Here is a 25,189-nt window from a genome sequence, read left to right on the forward strand (position 1 = left end):
ATAACTGCACTGGCACAAAAGAAGTCTTTGATTGCATCCTAATTTTCAAAATACTGTACAATACAAACCTGTGTATTTCACATCAATGGCATTTCAGAAAACAAAAATATGGCTCATAATACCCGACCAATGAAAGAATGACTTAACACATACACTGCTGGGATGCTAAGGGCTGCCAATGTTACCTTGAGGTAATGAATTCCATGAGGGTTTTGACTTTTCCATCCTGCTCCACTGAGATGTCAACCTCATTGAGGATAGTGGTGTGCAGATGTGAAATGGCAGCACTGTTATTTCCTAAGCTGATACTAGAAGAGGTAGAACTTGAGCTAAGCCCTGAGTCAGTCATAGGGGAGGGCTGGTAATCAGGTATAAAATCGTTAATGCCTGCTGAAAGAGAAAGATCGTCATGAATACCTAAAACATGAAAGAATCTCACAAAATACCTATAGAATTAAACTGTCATTCCTTATAGACTCTATGGGACACATGAGGAAATCTGTCAGTGCAAGGTGATATGAATCTGTGCTCCTGCTGATCCTCATAAACATCAAATTACAGCAAGTAAGTTTTCGGGCAAACATCGTTTCACAGCTTGAAAACTTAGCAATTTGGAAGTACTGTGCAGTCCTCTGCCGCCATCTGCTGAAGAAACTTGCAAGTGGCAGTTTCCTAATATTTTGGCATATTTTGTCAACATTGCTTGTCGGTTACATTTCTATAACATGAACAGATTTTTAACTTTTTATGGAAAATTTTCTAGAATTTTTGATCCATTTTCATTGCAGAAAGACTCATCTATCTGAAATACACATAGTGCGTCAATTATTTTTTAAAAAACTGTTAAAAGGTTATTACTAATGCCCATATTTACAAATTGGTAAGAGAAGCCTTAAAAACAAACAAGCTATGGAATTTTGAAGAATGGCACCTTAATATAAAAAGGCAGTAAACTTCATTCCATTTTTCTTTCAATCATAGTTTTAAAAGGCTAATAAGTTTCCTAATAACTGTTTCCTAACTATAGGATTTTAAACAAGTAACAGGGTTTTAACTAGCTTTAAAATTCATGACCCTGTATCTGATACTGTATGATTAGAACAAAAAAAGGTAGTTTTATTTCAATTTCAAAAAAAGTTTCTAGATCACCTGTCACTAGCCTGATGGTACTGATGAAAGAAATAAGTTAGAGTTACAGGATATAGGAAAATATACCTTAAAAGTAAAAAAGAAAAATTAGCATTGACAGTAAAATAAACCAAATTAAGTCTCATTAATTTGGACTTCACTACTTCAAAATGTATGTTTTTAATGCAGTAAATATAATCACGTGAATAACAAAATTTAAAATGCCTTACTTTATCAGTTTTCAGATCCTGCAAATAAGAGGAATCTAATACAAGCTCAATATCTTTTTTGTAATTCGTCCTCAATATTAAGCACTGTTTCATTATGTCTTCAACTTCATATTCATAACTTAACTCTTGTGTGATAAAGATCCTTCAAGGTAATGCAGATTCAATTATTTCAGATTTGCTCCCTTCTTTTATTAGTAAATAATTTAAATGGTACTTAAAATAATACAACTACATTTTAAAAATGTTCTCTAGTATTTCAACTTTTATGACTTTCTCTAATGCAGGATTCCAAATTAATAAAGTATAATTCTAATTTCAAATTGTACTTTTAAGGCAAATACCTGTGAAATTATAATCTAAGTGTGCAACTTGTTTGACTGTAAGCACCCTGGGCTCATTAAACTCCTTGTTCCTGAGAAGGACAGAAGCAACAGTTCGGATGTTACTTTTGGGTCCCATTACTATTAATAAGTGCAGAAGCAGACGTTTACAATGTTCATACACCTCAGGGTGGCAGTGGTCAAACCCTAAAAAGGACGGTAGAAAAACATTATCAATAAAGAGAAATAATGAGTATTCTTACTATCAAACTCACATTTTGAAGAAAAGGAGGGATTATATGAAAGATTTCAAGGAAGGTGACATATTATATGGTTTTTTATTGTGCTAGAGTTCTTATATACTTTTATAATAGCTTATTGTCTTATAGTACTAGGGAGACTCAAGATAAGTTAAATGTGTTTCATGTCTAAAATTTAGTGATCTCCTAAAAATTATTACTGTTACATAACACAAAAAATTCATGGAAATGAAGTTTTTTTAAAAGGCAGGCTTTTTTGTGTACTTAGCACGTAACAGAAAGTACATGATTAGCTAAAGGAATGATGTAACACACCAACAGTAAGTGTGCACATCAGGAAAATTTATAAGGAGATGGCTATTTGGACTTGCTTCAGGAAGCCAATCCTATAAGCATCAAATGTATTATAGATATGACAGATTCCTCATGTTTGCTACAGAAGGCACGATGGAGTTTCAGCTGTAATAATCAGGCTATCCAACAATCCAATTCTTTTGGGAAATACTTAGAACCTATTTCAACTTTTCATTCACTCTGAAAGTTCCCAATCCCCAGAGGTAAGTTAATTTGACTCTTGCCACAGCCACAGAATTTTTCCTCAGTACAGTTTATGTGTGTTTGTGTGTGGGCAGGCGAGGCCGTAAGATAGGAATAGGAATGGGGGGGAATAGACATGTTTGTTTGTAGTTAGAAGAGGTGCCACAAATAACTCCCCAAGAGACCAGAGGAATCATAATGAAAAGTGTCATAGAAATAATATAAAAATAACAGGAAACAGAAACACATAAAAACTGTCATAAAACCATACTGCTTTTAAATTATCATAAAAATATAAAATGAAAGAATTAGAACCAAATATTTATTACCTATAAAAATTGCATGAAGAAGAAGATGCAGGTAGCTTCCCCATTCCACCTTCACACTATGATCAATGATCAGATCAGTCAAAAGGATCACTGCTATGTTACACCTATGACAAGAGGTGTTAATAAGAGTTTCATTAACGTTTTACTAGATCTTGGTAAACCTAGAGAGAATCTGGTACAAAATTACTTGAAGATTTTAATATCACATTTCATGGAAAAATACAACTTATCCAGGAAAAAGGAGGAAAAACAAATACAGCTGAAGAAAACATTAACCATTAAGTTAAAGAGATGGAACAGAACATAAGGGCTAAGGGCTCCTTGAACTCAGGAGCCACATTTTCTTCATCTTTCAACCTTGAGACTTAGCACACTGCTTGCCACAGTAGGTGTTCAATATATGTTTGGTGCATTAATACATTTTGAAAGAATGCAGTAATTGCTCTATTGTGATTTTGCTAAGTAGAATTCAACTCGATGCAAAATAATAGTGCCTACCATAGGAAAGCCGTATTTTTTAGATGTAGTAACTGGGTCCCAGAAAGGTCAAGTAACTATGCCAGACACCCAGAAAAGCAGCAGCATAATTAGATTTAATAATATTAATTTTATAAAGTTAGAACTCTGAGTTTTTCAGATTTCTTAGAACACACTGATCTACGGTGCAGTATCTCCATAAAGAAGACTGCTTTTATTCTGTGTTGTCAGATAGCACAAAGAAAGCCGAGAGTGTTCAGCAGCAACTTGGTGCATATGTAAAAGGAATGACGCTGTAGTCCACCTGTGAAGAGGTAATCCAGGTGATGACGTTTCAGGCACGTAATCCACCAGTGGTGACCAGCAGCCTCCAGCTGGTGGGAAGGGCAGTGGCTCTCCTTGGTTATGCTCCATCACTTTCAGTCGCCAATTAGAATAAAGTGGCATTGAATCACCTATCAAGATAAAATGATCTCATTTTCTACACCATCTAATTTCTGCCAATATAAGCAAACTCTAGTAAGATCCCGACTATTTATATAGTATTAGAAAGTGATAAAAAAAAAATTTCCCACTATTTCAACATATGTTTGCTAGGAAAATCTAGGCACAAATATTATCAAATTAAGCAAACCAGGGAGAGGGAGAGAGAGAGAGATCAATTTAGGTTCCACCCTGTATGTCAAAGCAAAATTATATTAGCTCTTCATCATGATTCCATCAGTGATGTCCAAGCCAGGAGATCACATTATTGGAGAAGCTGCCTTGTAACAAAGGGCCTTCTGGTAAATTAATTCAGTTCTAAATATCCTGATATAGGGCCAACACAGCTCCATCTTGAAAGGAACTCTGCTCTACCACAGTGGGGCTGCGGGGTGCAATAAAAAATGTCAGGAAATGTGAATTCTGTGTGACGTGGGTAAGTCACTTAACCTCTCTGGACCTCAGTTCCATCATGTGCAAAATGAGGAGATTGGACCAGATCATCTTCAGTGTCCCTTCCCAGTCTGAAAGCCTGTGCTTCTATGACACCCTACCTTAACGTTATAGTGAAACTTGGGTAGATTATTCACTTTGCAATTGCCAAGGGACAGTCTTTTTAGGAAAATGTGAATCCATGCAGAAGGAGCAATCCTGCTAAAAAAAAACCAGCCTGTTTCCAGTATTTGTTCTATGATGCTTCCTGAGAACCAGTTCTTATGTTCCTTGTGATTTATCTATAGGAAACCTGTGCTTTAAAAAAATTTTACCCAAATATGTTGCTTCTTAAAATCAAGATGTTTCAGATTATGTTGGAACACCACTAGTGGCAGTTAAATACGCTTTTTAAAAACAATTTACTGAAAAAATATATATTTATTAACGTTAATGTAATTAACAATACACCTCAACCTTATATTTATATTGAAAACGTTTGGAATTTATTACTTTTTTCTTCTTCATAAGATCCTCCAGAGCTGCTACTGTATCGGGATTCTAGTCTGTGATGTTGCCGATTCAAATGACTGTTTAGTCCACTGTAAATGTCCAGGTGCACATAGCTATGGGAATGATCACTGAAGTTAGTCACAGTTGACGGTGCAATGGTATTTATACTTTATGTTTCACTTTCCATGTTTAAAAAAGGAGGCCAGATGCCATGGTTCAAGCCTGTAATCCCAGCACTTTGGGAGGCCAAGGCAGGCAGATCACGAGGTCAGGAGATCGAGACGATCCTGGCTAACACGGTGAAAGCCCGTCTCTACTAAAATACAAAAAATTAGCCGAGCGTGGTGACGTGCGCCTGTAGTCCCAGCTACTCGGAAGGCTGAGGCAGGAGAATTGCTTGAACCTGGGAGGCAGAGGTTGAGCTGAGATCGTACCACTGCACTCCAGTCTGGCAACAGAGTGAGACTTCGTCTCAAAAAAAAAAAAAAAAAAAAAAAAAAGGACACAGTACACAAAATATTAACAAAAGTTTACTATGATATGTATTAATTTCCACCTTATAATCCAAAAGCTTAAACTTTTAATCAGCTATTTCTACCTAAAATAATATTCTGGCATATAAAACAGGTGGAGTAAATACATTCATATAGGTCTAAAACTTTAAGCAATACAAAAAGTGACTTACCATATACCACCTATTCATACATTAGAGCATATAAAAAAATCTAGCAGGATAGCATCTTTAATGTTGAAACTCTCAATGTTGAAAGTTTCCAGCATGGAATTACATTTTTTTCACTTGAATTTTAACACAGCAACATCCACATTTCAATGCAGAAAATATCATTTATTCTGATGACAACCAGTATCTGTCAAACTGAACAGCTAATAAAGAACAGAGAAGTACTTACCTCTCTTCAATATTCTCTTTAATGGGCTTATTATCAGGATTGCCATCTGTGGGAGCTACCATTGTATTGCTACTGGAAGTAGTTCCTGTAATCAAAGACAAAGCAGTACTTGTGAATCTACAAACCTGGAATAACCCAATAAGAACAAAAGATCTCAAATTATAGATATCAAAACTGAACTAAAATGAGAGCAAAGTCATTTTAAAAAAGGAATGTACTCATAATTACCAAAAGGGAAAGGAGACACGACGAACAAATTTTTGGATGCTAGAATACAAATGGACAATAAGTAATTAAGTGTTAAGAAGGCTGAATCCAAAGGTGGTGGGGGGGGAAATCAAGAAACTGCCATATTTATACTGCTGAACTTCCGAAAGTCTCAGGGATGAGTAGCATCAATAACCTCCGGAAACAGAGGTTGAAGGTGGTGCTAAAAAATAGGAAACCTGGCTGAAAGTCAATCTATTTTAGAAGTAACTGGTTCCCCAAATCTACTTTCTTGCCTCTTGCAGCTGGGTGGCTGTCTTTCCCTACTTCTAGAAGTCTTTTCTGATGAAAATCAGAAGATTCCTGAACTAGGGCACGCCACATACTCCTGAAAGAGGAGGCACCTTACAAAGAACAGGGGCATTAAATGAAATGAAAATGTACAGGCTAAAATTTGAGACTGCACCCCCAGCTACATCCTTCTCACCCCACTGGGCTTCCAGAAAGTTTGAAGACTGTGTATATGTGTGTGTATAAATATATACAATCCAAAGGGGTGTGTGTGTGTATGTTCACAGACACACCCTCTGTTGGCAAATGACTAGAAAGAATTTTCTCTGGGGAATCTGATAAATCTAGGAGAAAGCACCTACAGACATTGGCTTCACTGAAATCACGGTACAACAAAGGATACAGTCAACAAGTTCCATATATGCTTATAGAACTTATTTTTTTTTAAAATATTCTACTCTTTATGAAAAGACAGATCTAGAATTGGTAGGCTTTCAAGAAAAGTTGTATCAAGACAAAAACAACAATGTAGAGAAAATGAAGACTTCTGCTGGGAGAAGAAAACTTTATAACTGTATCAGATACAAAACAACAGGCCAACCATGAAACAAGAATAGGATGCTACTTTAAAAAATTATAATTAAATGAAACTTTGGAATTAAAAACATTCTAGCAGATGTGAAAAATTCAATAGAAGCATTATTAGACATCTCCTAGAAAATAAAACAAAAGGACTAAGTGATGAAAATGGATGGTAAAAAATAAATTATAAAGAGATAATTTAAAATATTTCTAGTTTTACAATGTTGTTATTAGCATGCTGAAAACATTTAAACTGAGTAACAAAGGGTTTAATAGAAATTTCATCTACAATAGCCTTTTTACTATTTTGAATTTCATTGGAGGTTCTTCTATTAGGAACATAGTTTCTTCAAACTCAAAATACTATAATAATTTTAATATACGTACATACATATAAGTATATATATATACACACACACACACACACTCAGTTGATTGGATATGATGTATAATATATACTCAAATAATTATAATGTGAAATTACACAAATAATTTCAACATATAAGCATTTTCTAAATTTAACATGGTAATTATACCCATTAAAAAATGCATGTGTTGGCTGGGTGCGGTGGCTCACGCCTGTAACCCCAGCACTTTGGGAGGCCAAAGGGGGTGGATCATGAGGTCAAGAGATTGAGACCATCCTGGCCAACATGGTGAAACCCCATCTCGACTAAAAATACAAAAATTAGCTGGGCATGGTGGCGCACACCTGTAATCCCAGCTACTTGGGAAGCTAAGGCAGGAGAATCACTTGAACCCGGGAGATGGAGGCTGCAGTGAGCCGAGATCACGCCACTGCACTCCAGCCTGGTGACAAAGCAAGACTCTGCCTCAAAAAAAAAAGAAAAAAAAAAGAAAAAAAAGGTATGTGTTATGTAGGGAATAAATTTATATTCCATCTCTGAATAAGTATGTAAATATTGCTTTTCTGTATATTAATACTTACATTGTCGAATTGCTTTCTCATGAGGATTTACAAAGTCTTATCAAATTAATTACCATACATGACTCACATTTGCTTTTGTTTTCTCAACAATAATATTTAAAGACACAATAAACTCTTGTTTAACAACTATGTTAAGCTTCTCTTTCAATACTGAGGAAGATGTGTTTTTTTCAATAAATTTTATTGCATATATCTGAGATTTGTAACAAGACGTTATGGGACACAGAGACCCTAAAATGGTTACCACAGTGAAGCAGATGAAGACACCTATCATCTCACACAGCAGTGTTAACAAATTTCTCACCTGAGGTGACAGAAGGGATTTTATAGCTGGAAGTGATGCGATAATACGGGGGATTATCCATGTGAGTGACCCCTGAACTGACAGGATCGGTCAGCTGAAGCTCACTCACCAGCTCTTCTAGCAACTGCATTGTTTTATCTCTACCTAAATATACAATGACCTTCTTTACCTGTCACAAAAGAAATCATTCAGAAAAGAAAAAGCAAAGTTTTTATCTCATTAATTTCTCCTGAGACAAATTTTATCAGAGTAAGTTCAACTTTAAGTGCTAGATGAATAAACACAATCTAAATCAAAACTGGCACTGATCAACAATAAGACATTAATCAGCTTTATCAATACTGTCCTCCCTCTAACTCTCAACATTAGATCTAATTAGGATGAACTGAACATGTTTAGTGGTTTCCACTTTATGCACTTTCTTTATTTTTGCTTTTTTTTTTTTTTTAAAAAAAAAGCAAAAAAAATACTTTTCTGTAAAAATTTCTCTTTTAATCGAAACACTTCCAGGTAATAACATCCTAAGATTTTCCTCTGATTTTTAGTTAGCCTCCAAACCCAGGGTTTATCTTTTATTCTGCCTTCCCCATTCCCTATAGTCAAACAGAGTAGTCATTAAGAGCAAGGAACTAGAACTAAACTAGAACTCAAACTACATTGCCTGGTTTGGAATGTGTATATACCACTCACTAACTCTATCATTGAGTTGAAGCTATACTTCATATAGCTGTTAGGAAGATTAAAAGAGTTAAGGTTTACAGTGCACTTTACAAATGGCTAGTAACACAGTATAAGTAAGTAGAAAAACTTTTCAGTAGTATATATTATATATATGTTTTGGTAATGTATATTACTGAAATAACTTCATAACTGACCAGCCTATCTCTTTTTCTCCCTACTTTAATCCTTACTACTCAAAATGTGATCCTAGCAAGACAGGCATCATCATTTGCAGTTTGCTAGAAATAGAAAATCTTAGGCCCACTCCACCTCCAGAATCAGAATGATTCATATTTTTACAGACATATGAAAAGCCCTGCTTTATATGACCCCTGGATTAATCTTAAAACATGATTTATTATATCCCAACTAAATTCCTTTTTTTTTTTTTTTTTTTTTTTTGGAGATGGAGTCTCGCACTGTCACCCAGGCTAGAGTACAATGGGGTGATCTTGGCTCACTGCAACCTCTGTCGCCCTGGTTCAAGCAATTCTCCCTGCCTCAGCCTCTCAAGTAGCTGGCATTACAGGTGCCTGCTGCCACACCCGGCTAATTTTTGTGGTTTTAGTAGAGATGGGGTTTTGTCATCTTGGCCAGGCTGGTCTCGAACTCCTGACCTCAGGTGATCCTCCTGCCTCGGCCTCCCAAAGTGCTGGGATTACAGGTGTGAGCCACAGCACCCGGCCAAAACTCTTATTATGGTTACCCAATGATACCATTCTATGTATGGCTCTTTACTCCATCCAATGGGCGCTACTTGTTAATTCTCTCTGCTTTCAGGTTTGATCTCCTCTGAGCATGCTGTGTGCATTCCTGCCTCTGTGGCTTCCTTCTGCCAAACTGGGGATCTCCGAGTTGACACTCCCAACCCTAATCCTTTCAAGTCTTCGAGCCCCATCCCCTACCTTAACTCTACTCCCTTCTCCAAGAAGCTTTTACTGACTTCACAACCAGATCTGGGTTGGAATTCTAGAACTATTAAGTGACAGAGTGAGACCTTGAGGAAATTACCATTCTCTCTGCCTTGTTTTTTCATCTGTAAAACTGCAGTGATCTCACCAAACTCATAGATTTATTCTGAGAATTAAATAATGTGGATGAAGTGCTTTTACCATGCCTAAAATAAGCACCCATAAGTGCTTAAAAAATAATAACCAATACATTATTATTATTGACATTAAAAAATGGCTCCTTTTAAATTCCTGGAAAATGGCTATTCCCCAAATTTCCATTTGGCCTCTTAAAAGTATAATCTCATGCTTTTTCTGGTTCCAGCTCTAACTCCCCCATTCATTCATCCAATTAATGGGCATCTTCTATGTGCCAGGCACTACTAAATAAGAACTTAGCGGTGAATCAAATAGACAAAAACTACCATTCTTAAGGAGCTTACAATCTACTGGTTGATGCAAAACTAAAGAGGTAAATAGGTAAAATATATCACGTGTTTGGTGATGATTAAGTGCCAGAAAGATCAATAAAGCAGGGAAAGGAAATGGAGTGTGTGTGTGGAGGTAGGGCATTTGCAGTTCTATACAGGATGGGCAGCAGAAGTCCCAGTGGGCACTGACACCTGAAGGAGGACCTGAAAGAGACGAGGAGTAAGTAACGTGGCTAACTGGGGAAAGAGAAGGCAAGTGAGTGTGAGGGCACCGAGGAGGGAATGCCTGGTGAGAGGGCTAGAAGCAAAGGGGGGCCAGTACAGCTGAAGGGTGGGAGCACCAGGGAGAATATAGGAGACACAGCCAGAGAGGTGACGTGGGGTAACGTTGTCTTGTACTATACACCTACAGTTCTCTAAGCACTCCTCAAAGGCACTACGCCTGTGGTACACCTTGGCAATGATGCTTTCAGTGACCAAGTGAACTTGGGGAACGCTGGGTAAAGCAAAGCTATTAAGTGGTTTGTTTAAAATAGAATCTGCAGAACTTTTATTTATTTATTTATTTAATTTTTTTATTTTTTATTTTTTTTGAGATGGAGTCTCGCTCTGTCGCCCAGGCTGGAGTGCAGTGGCCAGATCTCAGCTCACTGCAACCTCTGCCTCCTGGGCTCACGCAATTCTCCTGTCTCAGCCTCCTAAGTAGCTGGGATTACAGGCATGAGCCACCACACCTGGCTAATTTTTGGATTTTTAGTAGAGATGGGGTTTTACCATGTTGGCAAGGCTGGCCTCTGACTCCTGATCTCAGGTGATCTGCCCACCTCGGCCTCCCAAGGTGCTAGGACTAAAGGCATGAGCCACCGTGCCTGGCCTGTAAGAACTTTTAGATAACGTTCTGTAGAACTAGTCTTCCGTTGACCACACTTTTGGGGGATGCTGCCACGGGATGGATATCTACATCTGCATCTAAAAAGACGTATGCACGTGTGAACATTTAACCCTCACGTTTGACAGTTTCATATCAAACGTGTCGTCTTGACTTGGGCAGATCTGGATGTTGCTTTCTCCCCTGGAAGGCAAAGATGTTATCTTCTTCGTTTCATATCTCTTACCATGCTTTCCCTTGCTTCCAGCAGCCTGAAGGGCAATCCTATAAGCACTGAGCTCTCACTCACCATCCTGTTCTCGTATCTAAATGCCAGCTCTGCCTAGCAGAAACCAGAAACATCCGCAATGTGTGGTTTCAGCTTCAATATCACTTTCTCTCAAGTGTCATCTTGAATCCTTCCAGACAGCTGTGGTTCCTAAGTTTTACTCTCAGAACTCTGCAATTTTTTAATAGCCTTTATCACACTATACTTTATTAACTTACTGATTTATTCATTAAATAAATCAGATGTAGGTTCAACAAATAAATTCTGTATTACCCATCAGATTGTAATGCCCAGAAGAGCACCTGGTCTGTCATAATGATGGAAAACATTTGCTGACTGAATCAGTGAATAAATCCATGTGCTATTTTCCTGACTGTCTTCATCCTGGCCCTTGCCTTGCCTCTCCTGGGCAACTGCTGCCCATACTCTGACATCATAAGATACTAGTAAATAAATATATATATATATTTTTTAAGTTAAATGAACTTGAATACATACGTAAGGCAAGAGGCTTGGTTCGCTATTCACCCCACAAATGCTGATCAAAAAGTGCAAAATTATTTTCAGGTTTTTGGGCCAGCCATCTGCAAGTGTGGTCCACACGTTCTCCACCTCCGACCAGGCCAGTTCATCGCCATACTAGATGCAATACGCACAAAAGATACTTCAGTCATGACTGCCTATTATAAAAACCAAACTTGTCATACCATGAAATATTAAAAAACAATGTTTTCCACAGATAGCTTTAATCATTTCCACACTTTACAGAAACAATAATTTCTTTCAACAAATCTAAACATAAATATCATTAATCATATATGGTTTTAGTAAAAAAAATTCATATATCATCAGTCTTTTTTAAAGAAAGAAATTTATAATGCATTTTGCTTGGTTATCACAGGATTATGGAGCCTCTTCATCTGTTTCTAACCACATCTACTTACTCAATAATTCTGTGCAGCAATTATAAATACAAAACTCATTTTACCTTTGCTGTCATATACATCAGATTGTTCAAAACCATTGCAGTGGCTTGTGGAGATCCCCATCCTTCTCCCCGTAACCAGCGCCTACTAGTCACCATAAGTTCTCGGTCTTTCAAGGAATCATCTTCATCTTCATCATGTCGCCTTGCTGTGGGGAGAGGTTTTAAGTCCACCAGCTCGATGTTGTTCATCCATGGTAGCAGGTAGTGCAGCATCACCTGCCGTCCAGCAGGGTGAGCTGTCTGGATTCTCTGGCTTATCTCTGAAATTGAAAACAAGTCAAAGAGAACTGATGTAATTTCGGCTTCCTCTGACTGGTAATTAATTCCAACAGATTTCAGAAGCTGGATTTTATTCATTTTACTCATTACACTTAACAATTATATGTACTGTTTTTTCTTTTAGTAACTTTCACCTCAATGACATCATAATATTAACAGCTAACATAAATCACAAGACGGAGAGAGGAAGAGGGAGAGGGAGAGGAAGGGAGAAAGGGAGAGAGGGAGACGGGGAGAGGGAGAGAGACAGAGAGAGAGAGACTGTGTCTCAAAAAGAAAAAAAAGAAAAAAGGGACGGAAGGTAAGAATCTACCAAAAGAGACAGAAAAGGAATACTCAATGGTAGAAGAAAAAGCAAGAAATACTAAGTTTTTGGAAATTAAGCGAGGTTAGAGCTTAAAAATATATAAGATGGCTAACACCAATTGCTGTGGAAAGTAGCAAACAGACCGAAGACTATTAGCCAGTGACTAGACTGAGCAGTTGGAAGGTACCTGGTGAGGCTACAGAAAGGAATTTGACACTAGTGGACTGTGAAGGCCATCTGTGAAGATCTAAGGCATGCATGAAGACTGAGAATACGGAATAGTGAGTGTATGCACTCGAGGCAAGGCATAGGGGTGAGGAAGGGGTTAGGAGCAGGTGTGAAGGAGGGAAAGGATGTGAGGAGCAAGAATGGGAAGGGCCTCAGAGCTGACAACATTTAAGACCACTGCATTGAATCTGGAGAAAGAAAGGATCAGGACCCTCAAATTTTAAAGTGGCAAAGTTTATGCTGATATCTGTATCTGTGCAGTAAAATTCTGAATGAATATTGTGTTTGTCTCGCCTTGGAAACAGTGAAAGTGAAAATGTAGGTTAGCTATGGAATTTGTCAGGTTGAGAGGCTATGTTTTGGTTTAGAATGAACTACCTTAAGCAAAGGAGTTAAAATTAGCTGATGCTAAGGACAAGAGTGTCTGAAGATAGAACTGAAGGAAGAATGACAAGGTGGTGGTGGTGGAGGCGTGGGCACGGTCGACACCTGTACCAGCCGACATCCTAGGCGATGACATGGCATTCTAAACAGTTACATGATCTCTGAGACCTAGCTGGACTCCCCGGCTTTCTGCGCAGAAGCCTCTAGCAGCAGCTCAGCAGCCACAAAATCTGTGTTCATGGTGGCTGCTATTTTGTGTTGATGACCACTCATATCCATCTTGGAGGGGCTGTCAGGGATGCGGGGGTTGGGAAAAAGGAAGGGGCATAATTGCTACCAACTACTAGGGCAAACCAAACAGGTCTACTGCTTTCAAGAACTAAATGTTAGGAGAATTTAAGTTGTTGTTGTTGCTTTTTTCTCCCACTCAGGTAAATTAGGGAGGGAAATAAACTATTTCTATTGCTAAAATAGGTGCTATGCAAAGATCCCAAGTAGGCTAAGGCCACTAACTCTTGAGCCCAAATGAAAGAAAGGACCCACAGCAGAACTCCACAATCTCCCAGATCCTAGTGTTGGTGCATGTCCAGTATTTACACTGGAACAAGATCTTGATGTAGGTGACAGGCAACATGTGGGAGACTAGAAAGAGTTTTGCTCAAGGCATTGTACCACCTGCTCCTATGGTTAGGGGTTTCACTCACGGAAAACTGCCTACAACTTATCCCTGCCTATTTTTATTATTAAAGATATGCCAATACACAAAATACGATGTATTCAAGAAGTTCTATGTCTACTAAGAAATACTTTTAAGTCACATATGGAAAGTCCTCCCTCTTGTATTTTTTTCTTTTTGATGGAGTAGGGAGCAAGGGAAGGTAAGGTGTAAAACCCTACAAGGACGCCGCTGATAGAAAAACCTAAATACTGTGACAGATCAGAATTAAGAGTTCTTATTGAAGAAAAAATATTCTATGTAAAGACATGTCTGGTTTTGATTTAACCTGTAATTTAATAAATTTATAATTTTCTAAAAATTGTTTTTGAAGAAATGATTGACAAAGAGAAACTACTAACCAGTTCATTGATCATACCTGAGAATATAGCGAGAGTTAGCTCAGGATACGCCCTTGCTAGTTCCTCAGACAACTGATAATATGAAACAGAATAGAGATGTGGTAGAGGAGACAGCTGGCTGAGTACTCCATCTGTTCTCTGAACCTCCAATTTGTGAGCATAGCGAAACATCTTCGGTTCCAGAATCTATAGGAATGTGATTCCATCAACTTAGGTTAAGATTTTATGGGTTCTCTAAAGTTTAACTATAATTTTATATTTAAAAAAAAAATCTCTTCTCCCAGGCTGAGTGGAGTGGCTTATGCCTGTAATCTCTAAAGTTTAACTATAATTTTATATTAAAAAAAAAACTCTTCTCCCAGGCTGAGTGGAGTGGCTTATGCCTGTAATCTCAATACTTTGGAAGGCAGAGGTGGGAGAATCACTTGAGGCCAGGAGTTCGAGACTAGCCTGGCCAACATAGCAGGACCTCATCTCTACAAAAATTTTAAAAATTAGCCAGGTGTGGTGGTGTGTGCCTGTGGTCCCAGCTACTCAGGAGGCTGAGGTTGGAGGATCACTTGAGCTCAGGAGGTAGAGGCTGCAGTGAGCCATGACCGTGCCACTGTACTCTAGCCTGAGCGACAGAGTGAGACCCTATCTCAAAAACAAAAAGAAACAAAACAAACAAAAACCCTTTCTCACTAAAAGAACTTACATTCCTCATATTTAATGTCAATGATCCAGGTTAATAATACTGTCTGAAAATAACTCCAGCAACTTAATATACAATTACTTGAAAAAGATTTACCACTTTTCTCACTCAAAAATACGATAGTACAATATATGTGTAAGTGAAAAAAAAATCCTTCAAGGAGAACCTTTTGACATTACACTATTTAGAGCTGTACTGCTGAACTTTCCTCTTAATTAACAAAGGCATTAGGGTATAATTCCTAAGATGGATCTACTGGCATCAGAACCACTTTAGAGCCTTCGAAAAAAGCATCTGCTTGAATCCTATTCTTAGCCCTTGGTTAAGATGGAAGAATCTTGCCCTATTATGAATTAAATACTGTATACTAATAATATATCCGTGTTTGCTAAGTTTCTAAGTTATTTCTCCTCAATCAAATAAAGAAAATTTACATGAGAATATGACAAAAAGAGCTAATTATTTTTCATATGTCTCTCCAAAAAAACTGGGACACACATTGTTCTCATCTGCTGAACAGAAATACTTACATGGACACATATTTTAAGTACCTTCATATACATACACACGTGTTACTATAAATAACGCTTCTACAATACACTTAGGAATAGTTTGCATTATTTATAAATTTAAATATCTATATTATCTTGGTCTTATATTTCTAATAATAATTAGGACTTAATACCATAACTTCATTATTATAAATAAAGCTAAATACTATTATCAGTGTGCTTTAATGGCAAGACTAAATTATTGGGCTTCATTAAATCCTGAGTAAAAAAATATTTAAATTCACATGTTTACAAACCTGTAAAAGTTGCATAGCAACTTCATAGATACTTCTAGAAGAATCAGCTGCTTTAAACAGTATCAGATTTAGAAGCATCACTGTGTCAAACTGATAATCCCTAGGAATAAATTTTACATATTAGGTAAATAACAATGTTTAGAGACTTTTGCACCATTTAATAAATATGATATGCAAAGGGCAAGGCTTGTAGGCACCTATCTTCTAAGTCTATGAGGGGACTTGGTTTTTTCAAGGCAATAGGTACAACAACAGATGCGTGGTGATAATTGTCCTTATTTTGGTTAAATTCCATTAGAGCACAAGTGTTCAACCTTTTGGCTTCCCTGTGCCACATCAGAAGAAGAAGAATTGTCTTGTGCCACACATAAAACACACTAAAAAATGCTGATGAAAAATAAAAAATCCATGCATAATTTTTGTAATATCCACCACCACAGATAAGCAAAAAAGTCCTCACATTCAAAGGGTTAGACACAGCTGCATTAGAGCTTAAGAAAAGAAAATACAGTCAACCCTCTGTGGATCAAAAATATGTGGGAAAGGCCAGGCACAGCAGGTCATGCCTGAAATCCCAGCACTTTGGGAAGCCAAGGTGAGAGGCCAGGAGTTCAAGACCATCCTGGGCAACATACGTAGTGAGACCTCGTCTCTACAAAGAATTTAAAAATTAGCCAGGCATGGTAGTGGGAGTCTACAGTCCTGGCTACTCGGGAGGTTGAGGTGTGGAGGATCGCTTGAGCCTAGGAGTTTGAGGTTACAGTGAACTATGATCATGCCACTGCACTCTAGCCTGGGTGACAGCGAGACCATGTCAAAAAAAAAAAAAAAAAAAAAAAGAAAGTATATGGGAGGATTTGCATAGAGTAAATACAAATTCTACAGCATTTTATATAGAAGGCTTGAGCATCCACGGATTTTGGGATCTGAGAGGGGTCCTGGAACCAATCCTCTACAGATACTGAAGGACAACTATACCGGTGTCTTCATATTTTTAAATTCAAAGAAAAACTTTTCTTTAAGCAAACAAAACAAGAAACCCGTATCTAAAGTACCTGTTCTGGAAAACATTAGCAATGGCTTTAAAGCAGCCGGCCGCCACCCTCCTGGAGCCCGTGTAGCAGCGGTCCACAGCCCAGTACATCAGGTTGCTCTGATCAGGGTTCAGCTCCAGCAACAACGTAACTGCTTCACAGCCCAGCTGGTGAACCTAGGCAAAGGTTGTGAAATTGCTCAATAGAGACAGAACGTTACATATTTTTTGTCTGTTTCCCTACAGTTCTTACTAAGGTAATATGGTGCATATATTCATTGTAATTAATAGGAAAATTCCATCTCCTTTTGTTCACCTCCCTCTCATTTTACTCAGCCAGCAGAAAAAAACCACACAGATGAATTGAATTTGGCCTCTTGCTTTTTACACGAGCCTCTCTAGTATGATTCTGTCTTCCAACAGAGCCCTGAAGGCGGTTAATGAATATGAATAGTGATTAAGTGCTTTCAGAAAAATGAGTCATTAAGCTCTCTAATTATTTTTATCAAGCTTTATTCTTGTTTTTGATAACCCAATACAAAAATTGTTGTGAGGGGAAAAAGATGGAAGTCCTATGTTAAATTGTGAAGTCTGTAAATGTACAATATGAGAGTAAGGAAAGCAAAGGGTGTGGAGGGCAAGGAAGAATGATTAAATGGAAAGTGGTTAAAAAAAATGAAATGAAACATAGCAAATAACATATTTCTCCCATGCAGCTCAATATGTTCTATGTTAGTATTTTATTTATTGACTTAGAACCCTGTTGAGAGACATACACCACTGTATTAATCCTATAATATTAAAAGGGAAATTAAAATTATTCAAATTAATGATACGTAAGAATTGGAACATTTTTACATTATGAGATCCTATTTAACTTTATATAATATGCTTTTTGCATATGATCCTAACCTATCTTATTTTTTAAAAAAGACTTGTTTTTAGAGCAACATACACGAACTGCTAATAATACAATGAGAATTTATTATGAACCTTTAAGGAAACTGTCATAATTACCTTTTTGTCCAGAGAATCCAAAATGTTATCCAACCATTTGTATAAATAGCCATCTGATGAAAGTCCTACATTATCTGCAACAGGGCCACAACATAGTACAGCAGACATAGCCTTCAAATAATAATATTAGAATTATATTTAACAAATTTAAGAGGTTAAATGTTGGTTGCTTAATGAGAAGAGGCAAAATACTTATCTAGTATCTAGTCACAATACTTTAATTTTTTTCTTTACAAATTATTTTTTAAAACTAAGAAATTTATTATGAGTAAGTAAATATGACACCAAATTAGACATGGAGTTTGAACAATACTGGAAAGGAAGATAAAAAGACCAAGAAAAAGTACTTAAGTAACGGGAAAAAAGGCATTCCTTTCAAGTAATACTCAGTTATTTAAGATAATAGTGATCAAATTTGAGTAGATTCTGGAAGTGTTTTTCATTGTATTTTATGTATTTAAATATAACTTTTGGTATAAATTTTGAATACGGCAGAAAAACATATATTCTAATACTCTCAGATACTGTGAAGAAATTCTTATCCTCTTTAAAATACTAGTGACTGAGAGACATAAAAATATTCATCTCTGCTCTTAAAAAAAAAAGAAATCAGGTTTCTAAGTAAATACCTTTAATGCACAGTATTGATGTCTATTAATTTGCATATTTCTATCACTGTATCTGTCCAAGGGCGTAAACATGATGCTAAAAGGACCTGCCCAGTGACTGAACAGCATAAATAGACTGTGACGAAGGCTCTGCTGAGGAAAAATACTTCTTCTCTGGTGCACTGCAAATAAGAAAAGATAGAAAACATTTATTTCCATTTCTTTTTGCTTTAACTTTTATACCGACATGTTACTGAATGTGTAACAGTGTAAAAAAGAAAGCAAAATTTTTCATTTTAAACTATCAAAAACCTCCACAGTAGCAGGGATCACTTATATATATGCAAATCGCAGAAACAAAGTTGCAGTCTGTGTCACTCTGTGGCAGCATTACATGACATACAGCATCTCTGCAAGCAGAAATTCCATGACAGGCTCAATGGCACATGAAAGCTGGCACAGAGGTGGGGCCAGGAGCCCATTTCTCCCTGGGCTATCACTGGCTATATGGTGAGACTGGCCAAGATTTTAACACAGACACACCTCTGTATCTTGGTTCACTGGTAAGTAAGGGCTTTGGACAAGATACATGTTTTCAAACTTTGTACTTTTTTTTTTTCAGCAGGAAAGCTGCCTTTTCCTGCTAAAGGAAGCTTACATGTAATCTCAATACATAAAACAGATAAAAGCGGAGTTGAGGCCTAGCGTCCAAACACATTGTGCTGCTTTCTGCTGATGGCACTGGACAACCTCAGGGCTTTGAGAAACAGCAAAGTTTGAAAACCACTGGTTTAAATGATCTCCAAGGATTTTTTCCCCCATTTTGAAATTCTACTATATAATTTCTCTATATCTATCCTTCTTGAAGAAACTCAGCAGTATCACAATAAACCAATTTGGAAGTTGTAAAAAAGTGTTTAGTAATAGACTAAACCACATCTTTACATTAGTGAGCTTCAGATCAGAAAATTTTGAAAAAAAAAATGCTCTTTTCCTTTGACAGTATCATTTTCCTTTCAAAGATGAAAACAAGGCTCCTACAGTTGAAACTGACATATGAAATTAAGTGCTTAATGACCCTGTTATAAAATACAACCCATGTTCTTCAGGCATCAACTGTCTGTATATACTATTCAAAGCAACAATGTGACTTTAATTTTTCAGAGAGAAAAAGAAACATTTGTATTTATACTGTATGCCAAAGGCTAGAGTCACATTACTTCTTACAGTTGTCAAGAATTTAACTTTTAAAAATGTAATTGTGTATATTAATCTTCCTACTATCTAAACCAATATCTGTCAATATAGAACCTACTCAATAATTAGAACATATCTGGTAAACCAATAACATGGAATCCTTGTTACATTTTGTATTTATGGCCTATATTCTTTTCCCATTATTCAAAAGTATCTTCTTAATTTTATTCTCAATTATCATTTGAAACACTGCACTCTGCTTATTGCATCTAAAACAAGGTTGTCTAAAGAGCTTATTCTATTGATTTCTCTAGGTTCTTGTGTCAGTATCCTGATCATTATTGAAATTCCATGCTGGGTTGCTTTTTTATTTCTAATCACTGACAATAATTCAAAGGGAAAACAAACTCCAGCCATCCAGGTTACGCTGACATATTTTTCCAGTATGTTCATACGTTACTTTATCAACTTAGATTATTAAACCTCAAGGAAAGAAAAAATATGACGGTTCCTTAATACTCAGTAATGCTTTAAGAAATTGAAAATAATACCTGGAACATTCTGAATAATATTCGCCACTAAGGCACTAAAATGGCATCGTATATCCTTCAGTGTGTCAGAGTCTTTTTCATTTTCTGCTTCCAGGAGTTGTCTAGTTAAATCTACATACTCCAATAAAGTGTTGTTGAGAAAATGTGTTTCATTATCAAGGCCACCACTTGCACTGAAAATATTGAAGAAAACAAATGATGAAGCAAATGGGACTTTAAATTATAATTTAAATAAAAAATTCTTAATACTCAAAATGAGAATAATACATGTTAATTTTGCATGCTCATGGCAGCATGCAACTTAATATATGAAAATTAAATGAATACGATTTTGCTTACTTTAATATGAAAATAGATGGTGCTTCTTAATCTAGGAACTGCTATTGCAATTTATATTATTCAACTCCATATCTAACTTAAATCAACTCAGTGCTAAATGTTGTTTCCTCTCTGTGAAACACATGGATTTCTAAACAAAGAGACAGGAGGCATATGAAATGGGGAGGATCAGTTTAGAAAAGTTGAAAAAGACTAGTTCTATTTATTCATAGCTGCCATGTCTATTCATATTATGCCTTCAGTATAATCAAATATCTATTAGTCACTTATTCTCAGTAAGATTCTGGGATAGGTATTATCAGGGATGCAAAAATCTGAGAGAATTCTGGTAAGAATAGGGTAGAGTACTGGGTTTCAAAACCTCTTTCTAGACCTATGGAACTGCCTTTAAGAGTATCTGCAATGCACTAGGTACGGTGGCTCACACCTGTAATGCCAGCACTTTGGGAACCCAAGGTGGGTGGATCACTGAGTTCAAGAGATCGACACCAGCCTGTGCAACATGATGAAACCCCGTCTCTACAAAATACACAAAAATTTGCCAGGCATGGTGGTGCACGCCTGTAGTCCCAGCTACTCAGGAGGCTAAGGTGGGAGGATTGTTTGAGCCTTGTGATCTAGTCACTGCATTCCCGCCTCGGTGACAGAGTAAGAGCCTGTCTCAAGGAGGAAAGATATATCTGCAATGAGGTTTTCTTTGAGGCAGGGATCTATGTCTGTGCCTGGAAACCACTGACTGACTGATAGGGGAGTATTTGGTTAGAGTCAGAAGTCCTGGATTCCTGTCTTGTTTCATCAATCATTAAGCATATACCCCGTATCTACCTCAGAGTGTTTTAGAAGGATGTAAATGAACTGCTATATATGAAAAGGCCTAGCAAACAATAAGTGCTATATAAATGATTAGCTATTACATATGCATTTATTTAGGTCAGCTTTTTCTTATTATGTTTGAAAAGTACTTCTAATATATATTATTTTAAAGGTAATTTTTTTTTAATAGTTAGTAACTTTGGAATAAATATCCTAAACCTATGAAAACAAGAGTTAGGAGTTGCAATGATACTATAGTATATTGACTATATCAGTCTACAACAATAAATACGTATTGAATGAATCAATGTATGACCTTTATTCCTTAAACAAGTGTTTTTCAGGTGCTTTTCATATTTTTTCCTTTATTCCTTAAATGAGTGTTTTTCAAGCTCTGGATCATGACCTATTAGTGGATAGGAAACTGATTTAGTGGACTACAACCTGCACCAGAATAAAATCTTCATTAATCTAACAAATATTCATTATCTCCTATGTGTCAGGTACATGAAATCCACTAGGTGAACAAAACAAAGTTCCCTGTCTTCTTGGCATTCAGAACTCATTATTTTCCTTAGCCATGGAAATTTAAAAATCTAGAATAGCAATAACTTTCTATCAATAACTCTTTTTAAAAATACTTCAAAACAAAACACACAACTGGCTTCAAAGATCATTATTGCTTAATAGTCATATAGTTTTTGGTAGTTAACTTTAAATAGAGCAACATTTTGCATTCCCTAAAATAGAACCATTTAAAGGTTCTTCTACTAACGCTACAATTAAAGCAACCAAAAAAAAGATTCAGATGTGTTATCAGGTTGTTAATTTTTTGCATCAAGCCAGCAAGTTTCAATTTTACTTTTCCTAACTCTTATTTTTTGTGAAAGAAAAAAAGAGAATGGCATTTCTTTTCTTTTTTTTTGATACAGAGTTTCGCTCTTCTCACCCAGGCTGGAGTGCAATGGCACTACCTTGGCTCACAGCAACCTCTGCCTCCTGGTTTTGAACGATTCTCCTGCCTTAGCCTCCCGAGTAGCTGAGACTACAGGCATGCACCACCATGCCCAGCTAATTTTTGTATTTTTAGTAGAGATGGGGTTTCACCATGTTGGTCAGGATGGTCTCGAAGTCCTGACCTCAGGTGATCTGCCCTCCTCGGCCTCCCAAAGTGCTAGGATTACAGGTGTGAGCCACTGCACCCGGCCAATATTTCTTTATTTGCTTTTTACTAGGAAAGAAAAGCAAATCAATAGTTTAAATAATACTCTGATTAAAAATCTATTTTGAAAGCATTTGTCAAAAGCATTCAATGCTACATATGAAAGGTGTTAGGTAAAATAAATAATCGGGAGAAATGCTAAAGGAATAATGCCATGCAGTTACCATAGTTACTACACTTGTTGTATTATTAATACTTCTTTTTCTCCTTTTTGTTTCAAGACAGAGTCTCGCTCTTTTCCCAGGCTGGAGTGCAGTGGCATGGTCAAGGCTCACTGCAACCTCAATGTCCTGGGCTCAGGTGATCCTTCCACCTCAGCCTTCCAGGTATCTGGGACTATTGGTCTGCCACTATTCCCGCCTGATTGTTTGCATTTTTTATAGAGAGGGGATTTTGCTATGTTGCCTAGGCTGGTCTCCAACCCCTGGGCTCAAGAGATCCACCCGTCTCAGCCTCCCAAAATGTTGGTATTACAGGCGTAAGCCACTGCACCTGGTCCATTTTTTTTTTTCCTTAAGATATCTTTTCAGTGACCTTTTTTGGATATGGTCAGATCTATTATTTTTCTCCTTCAATGGTCAGGTAACACCATTATCCTCCTAAGGAAATAGTTATTTTTCAACATTCGGCTGATGGAATTTTCCTCAAGGGGCTAGGCTTAGTGTGAAGATGCCTTTACTGCGGCAATATCTCCAGGTTTCATGGTTTTGTCTGTGAAGGGTGGAAAACTGTTATGAATTATATTTGTAGATTTCATAATTTTTCCTGGCAGGATTAACAAGTTCATTGGAATAAATTTGTAAGCCTTATAATGTTTAACCTGTGAATATATTATTTTTTCAAGCTCAGAAGAAAAAATTTTTAAAATGAGGTAAAAAACAGGAAAATCTGTGAAGAAAAAGCTACTACCATCCACTTGCCAAGATAACTAGGTTCCAACAAATATCAAAATCATAGGAACATTATATCCATTTTTTGCCAGAAGCAATCCAATTCTGGTGGTAGATTTTTCAATACATTTTTAGCTATTGGTTAGTGTATCGAATATTTGTTAAATAATTTTCATAGTGATACATACAGGTTTTCTTGTTGCAATGGTGCTTTTCTGTTTTTATACATTTCATGAGTGAAAAGAGATTACGTTCTCTAGGATCATTCCAAAGTTTTAACAATCTGAATCCAATACTGACCTGTGACTAATGACACCAGCATCTGCCAGCAGTTCAAATATTCGTACCAGTTGTACTCGTAAAATGTCTCGACGCCTGCGCCGTTTCATATTCTATTCCAAAGATACAAACATATTAATTAAAATCTTGCGGGTGTAACTTGGAAAGAATAATGTGAATGTCTCAGAGAGAGGTTCTGGGCTCACTGAAGTTATTTTGCTTGTACAATGTAGACTGTAGGTACTCTGGTAGCTACTGCCTCAAAGAGATATGTGTGAACAGTCTGAAATGAATGAGTCAAATAAAGTCACATGACATCTTACATGCTGACAACCCCTGTGTGTCAGGGGAAGTAAAATACTACATTTTTAGGTTATTTGCTAATCAGACAGTTTTAGAATCGAAGTAATTAGTAAACCGTTATCATGGACTAATAAAGAATCCCTAATACCCTCCCAAAAATATGACATAAGTGTAGGGAAAACAATCCTAAAAAGAACTTAAGATTTTGCTCATGCCACAGTTTTCTACACAACGATTAATTTTGGCACAAAAAAATAAACAAATATGAGAAAAACTCCCTTACTCATTACGATATGAATAAATATGTTTGTATTATTAGGTCCAAAGAACTAGAATAATGCCTAGAATAATAGTTGTAACATTTCAACTTGATTCCGCTTCTAGCAGAAAGTCATGTAAGAGATATCGATCACCTATATCACCTTCTACTAATAATAGCTCATTATTTCATTTGTGATGTAATTTTCAAATTACAGAGCAATTAAAAACATATTTACTAGTCTTTCACTTTCTCGTCCATGACCCAATTTTTCTGCCTTCCAGGTGCGTGACATTTTACTAATGACTAATCAATTACATTTACTCTTCTCTGGGCTCTTTCTAAAGTTGACAGTAATTCATTTGGGACAGGATGATTTCTTATCAGTCTTTGAAGATTACTGCAACTCGTTTTTGCAGTTTGGTTGGCCTGTTTTCATTTTGTCTTCAGAGAAACAGTGTGAGTCTAAAGCTCTTAAACTATAACTCATATTCAAGGCACATCACCGTATGTGTTTAATAGCTTTCCTTCTGAAATTCAGAAAAATAAATACTGCTATTTCGTTTTGTTTCAAGCTTACATTTCTCTAATAAGTCATCCAGCACTGTAACCAAACTGATCATTCTGAAACAAAAATCAAATCAATGACAAAATGGGAATACTATCATGACCCTACAGTGCTGAATTAAAGGAGAGTGAGGA

At 36.7% G+C, this 25,189-nt stretch overlaps 1 protein-coding gene across 29 annotated transcripts in view; it reads right to left on the reverse strand.

Moving 5' to 3' along the window:
- FRYL (FRY like transcription coactivator) overlaps nucleotides 1-25,189 on the reverse strand; it is a 286,610-nt gene that overhangs the window by 53,917 nt on the left and 207,504 nt on the right. For 26 of the 29 annotated variants that reach the window (XR_012434819.1, XR_012434820.1, XR_012434821.1 and 23 more), the window contains 16 exons: nucleotides 23,947-24,038; nucleotides 20,383-20,555; nucleotides 18,656-18,816; nucleotides 18,027-18,137; nucleotides 17,032-17,186; nucleotides 15,977-16,076; nucleotides 14,492-14,660; nucleotides 12,200-12,459; nucleotides 11,710-11,850; nucleotides 7,954-8,122; nucleotides 5,621-5,705; nucleotides 4,710-4,822; nucleotides 3,586-3,736; nucleotides 2,805-2,908; nucleotides 1,700-1,885; nucleotides 186-390 (listed from right to left, as the gene is read on the reverse strand). Coding sequence is in view for 25 of the 29 variants with exons in the window: in XM_074039758.1 (XP_073895859.1) it covers nucleotides 186-390; nucleotides 1,700-1,885; nucleotides 2,805-2,908; nucleotides 3,586-3,736; nucleotides 4,710-4,822; nucleotides 5,621-5,705; nucleotides 7,954-8,122; nucleotides 11,710-11,850; nucleotides 12,200-12,459; nucleotides 14,492-14,660; nucleotides 15,977-16,076; nucleotides 17,032-17,186; nucleotides 18,027-18,137; nucleotides 18,656-18,816; nucleotides 20,383-20,555; nucleotides 23,947-24,038 (2,375 nt within the window). In the remaining 4 variants the exon portion in view is untranslated. Of the gene's footprint in view, nucleotides 1-185; nucleotides 391-1,699; nucleotides 1,886-2,804; nucleotides 2,909-3,585; nucleotides 3,737-4,709; nucleotides 4,823-5,620; nucleotides 5,706-7,953; nucleotides 8,123-11,709; nucleotides 11,851-12,199; nucleotides 12,460-14,491; nucleotides 14,661-15,976; nucleotides 16,077-17,031; nucleotides 17,187-18,026; nucleotides 18,138-18,655; nucleotides 18,817-20,382; nucleotides 20,556-23,946; nucleotides 24,039-25,189 lie in introns of those variants that run through there. The other 3 variants (XM_065544988.2, XR_012434822.1, XM_074039761.1) reach the window with 3 other exon arrangements.

Source organism: Macaca fascicularis, chromosome 5 (assembly GCF_037993035.2).
Source record: "Macaca fascicularis isolate 582-1 chromosome 5, T2T-MFA8v1.1".
NCBI lineage: Eukaryota > Metazoa > Chordata > Mammalia > Primates > Cercopithecidae > Macaca > Macaca fascicularis.